Source organism: Calidris pugnax, unplaced genomic scaffold (assembly GCF_001431845.1).
Source record: "Calidris pugnax isolate Ruff unplaced genomic scaffold, ASM143184v1 scaffold425, whole genome shotgun sequence".
In the NCBI taxonomy this organism is placed as follows: Eukaryota; Metazoa; Chordata; class Aves; order Charadriiformes; family Scolopacidae; genus Calidris; species Calidris pugnax.
In genome coordinates, this window is record NW_015091137.1 from 559,185 (window position 1) to 561,260 (window position 2,076).

The 2,076-nt window shown below is 66.8% G+C and overlaps 1 protein-coding gene across 1 annotated transcript in view; it reads left to right on the forward strand.

Moving 5' to 3' along the window:
- Positions 1 to 1,462, forward strand: part of PRSS57 (protease, serine 57) — a gene marked incomplete at its 5' end in the record, with an annotated part of 1,738 nt that extends 276 nt beyond the window's left edge. The window contains 3 exons of the mRNA XM_014958597.1: positions 32 to 176; positions 665 to 925; positions 1,013 to 1,462. Of these exons, the coding sequence (XP_014814083.1) occupies positions 32 to 176; positions 665 to 925; positions 1,013 to 1,192 (586 nt within the window). The remainder of the gene's footprint in view (positions 1 to 31; positions 177 to 664; positions 926 to 1,012) is intronic.
- Between the last annotated feature and the right edge of the window lie 614 nt (positions 1,463 to 2,076).

Below are 2,076 nucleotides of genomic sequence, written 5' to 3' on the forward strand. Positions count from 1 at the left end.
CTGGCACCCACTCAGGACCCCTCTGCCGCAGGCGCAACCCCTCGGTGCGGGTTGTGTTGGGCGCCCACCGGCTGGAGGAGCCTGAGGAGTCCCAGCAGGTCTTCAGCGTCGCGGAGTCCATCGCCCACCCGCACTACAACCCTCGCTGGGTGGACAACGACATCCGACTGCTCAGGGTGAGTCCCGGGTGCCACTGGCCATCGTGGACCAGCTCAGGCCAAGTGGGCATCTCCCTCTTGCGTCCCATGGGGACGTCCCATGGGGCCCATGGGGGCGTCCCATGGGGTGTGGGGGACCCCATCTCCCTCCTGCGCCCCATGGGGCGCAGGAGGGAGATGGGGTCCCCCACGCCCCGAGCTGACACTAGATGTCAGTGCTTCTCCGGAGAAGCAGGACCGCGCCGTGGGGTGCGATGGAGGCAGCCGAGGACAAGCCGACCATGGCCGGGTTGGCAGCTCCTACCGCTCCCGGGCAGCCAGTCTCTGGAGCAAACTGGGACCAGTAACAGAGGGGCTGGTGTTGGGGTGCAGCCTCCGAAGAGGGATGGGAAGGGCAGGTCTGGGGGGCTCAATATGAGTGGGGAGCTGGGCAGGTGTGTGGTGGGGTGCTGGGGGGGGCTATGCCCCAGCAGTGAAGCCGCCTGTGCCCCCCGACCCCCACCCAGCTGAACAGGTCAGCCACGCTGAATGAGTACGTGAAGCGGATCCGCCTGCCCGCACCCCACATCGACCTGAAGCCCGACACCGTCTGCCACGTGCTGGGCTGGGGGGACATCTCCAACTACGGGGACCGGCCCACCGAGCTGATGGAGACCAGCACCACCATCGTCAAGCGGAGCTTCTGCCGGACGCTGTGGAGGGGCAAGGTCTCGCCCAACATGCTGTGCGGGGCCAGCCGCAACACCACGCTGCAGGGCGTCTGCGCAGTGAGTGCACCCCAGCCCCGCACCCCCCAGCCATCCCCCCTGCCCCAGGAGACGCCCTGACCTCCCTCCTATCCCTTTGCTTCGCAGGGAGACTCCGGGGGGCCCCTGACCTTCAAGGGAAAGGTTTATGGCATCGTCTCGTTCTCCGGGCAGAGATGCGGGGACCGCCGGTACCCTGACATCTACACCAAGATCTCCAACTACATCGACTGGGTGCATGACACCATCCAAGGGCACCACCATCAGAAGGGGCAGCCAGAGCCCTAGCCGGGCTGGAGGGGTGTCCCGGGGGCAGATGGGCTGCAGGGAGAGGGACCGGGGTGTCTTGGCTGCCTGGGAGCTCCCAGGAGGGGAGAAAAGGGCCAGGGCTCCCAGGTTCTCCCAGCTCCAGGGGGTTTGAGGGCTGATGCTCAGGGCTCCTCAACCCAGGGCAGAGCAGGAGACTGTCTCTGCCTCTTGGGGAGGGGAGACACATCCCCCCCCGGCTGCACAAGAAGCCCCAGCACCTCACTCAGCCTCTTGCAGCGGCAGCATTTGCCTCCCTCAATAAAACCTCATTCCCATACCTGTGTCCTCTACCCACCCTGCTCCCCCCTTCCATGGGGGCCACAGCCCCCAGCTCTGGGACAGGCAGGACCCCCCAGGGACACTCTCCCCCCATCAGCCCCAGCCCACCCTGGTCCGACCCCAGGGATGTGATGGAGAGACTGAGACCAAGCCCAAGACCCACCTGCAGGTCTGGGCAGGGTTTTAGCCCCCTTTAATCACCTTAATCACCGTGTGGGCAGCTGAGCCTGGGGGGGGTAGGGGGGCTGGTTGGGCCGATCCTTAGCCCTGCTCTGCCCAGCAAACGGGGGCTGGTTTTTCCTGTTCCCCTGCCCCACCACGACCCCTCTTTGGCCATCCCACTGCTCCCATCTCGGCTCCCAGCCAGACCCCGGCTTGTCCTGGGCTGGGGGGGATGGAGCAGGGCGTGCAGGGGGTGCGGGAGGAAGGAGGGAAGCGGCAGCCCCCACTCAGGACCAGGCCCTGCCCCGGAGGAGCCGGGATCTTCATCCAGGTGCTGCCACCCCACAGAGCATCCCCAGCAGCGCTGGAGCTGCCTTTCTGCCAGGCGGGGCTCCCCATCCTGTCCCACCCCACCCAGTCCC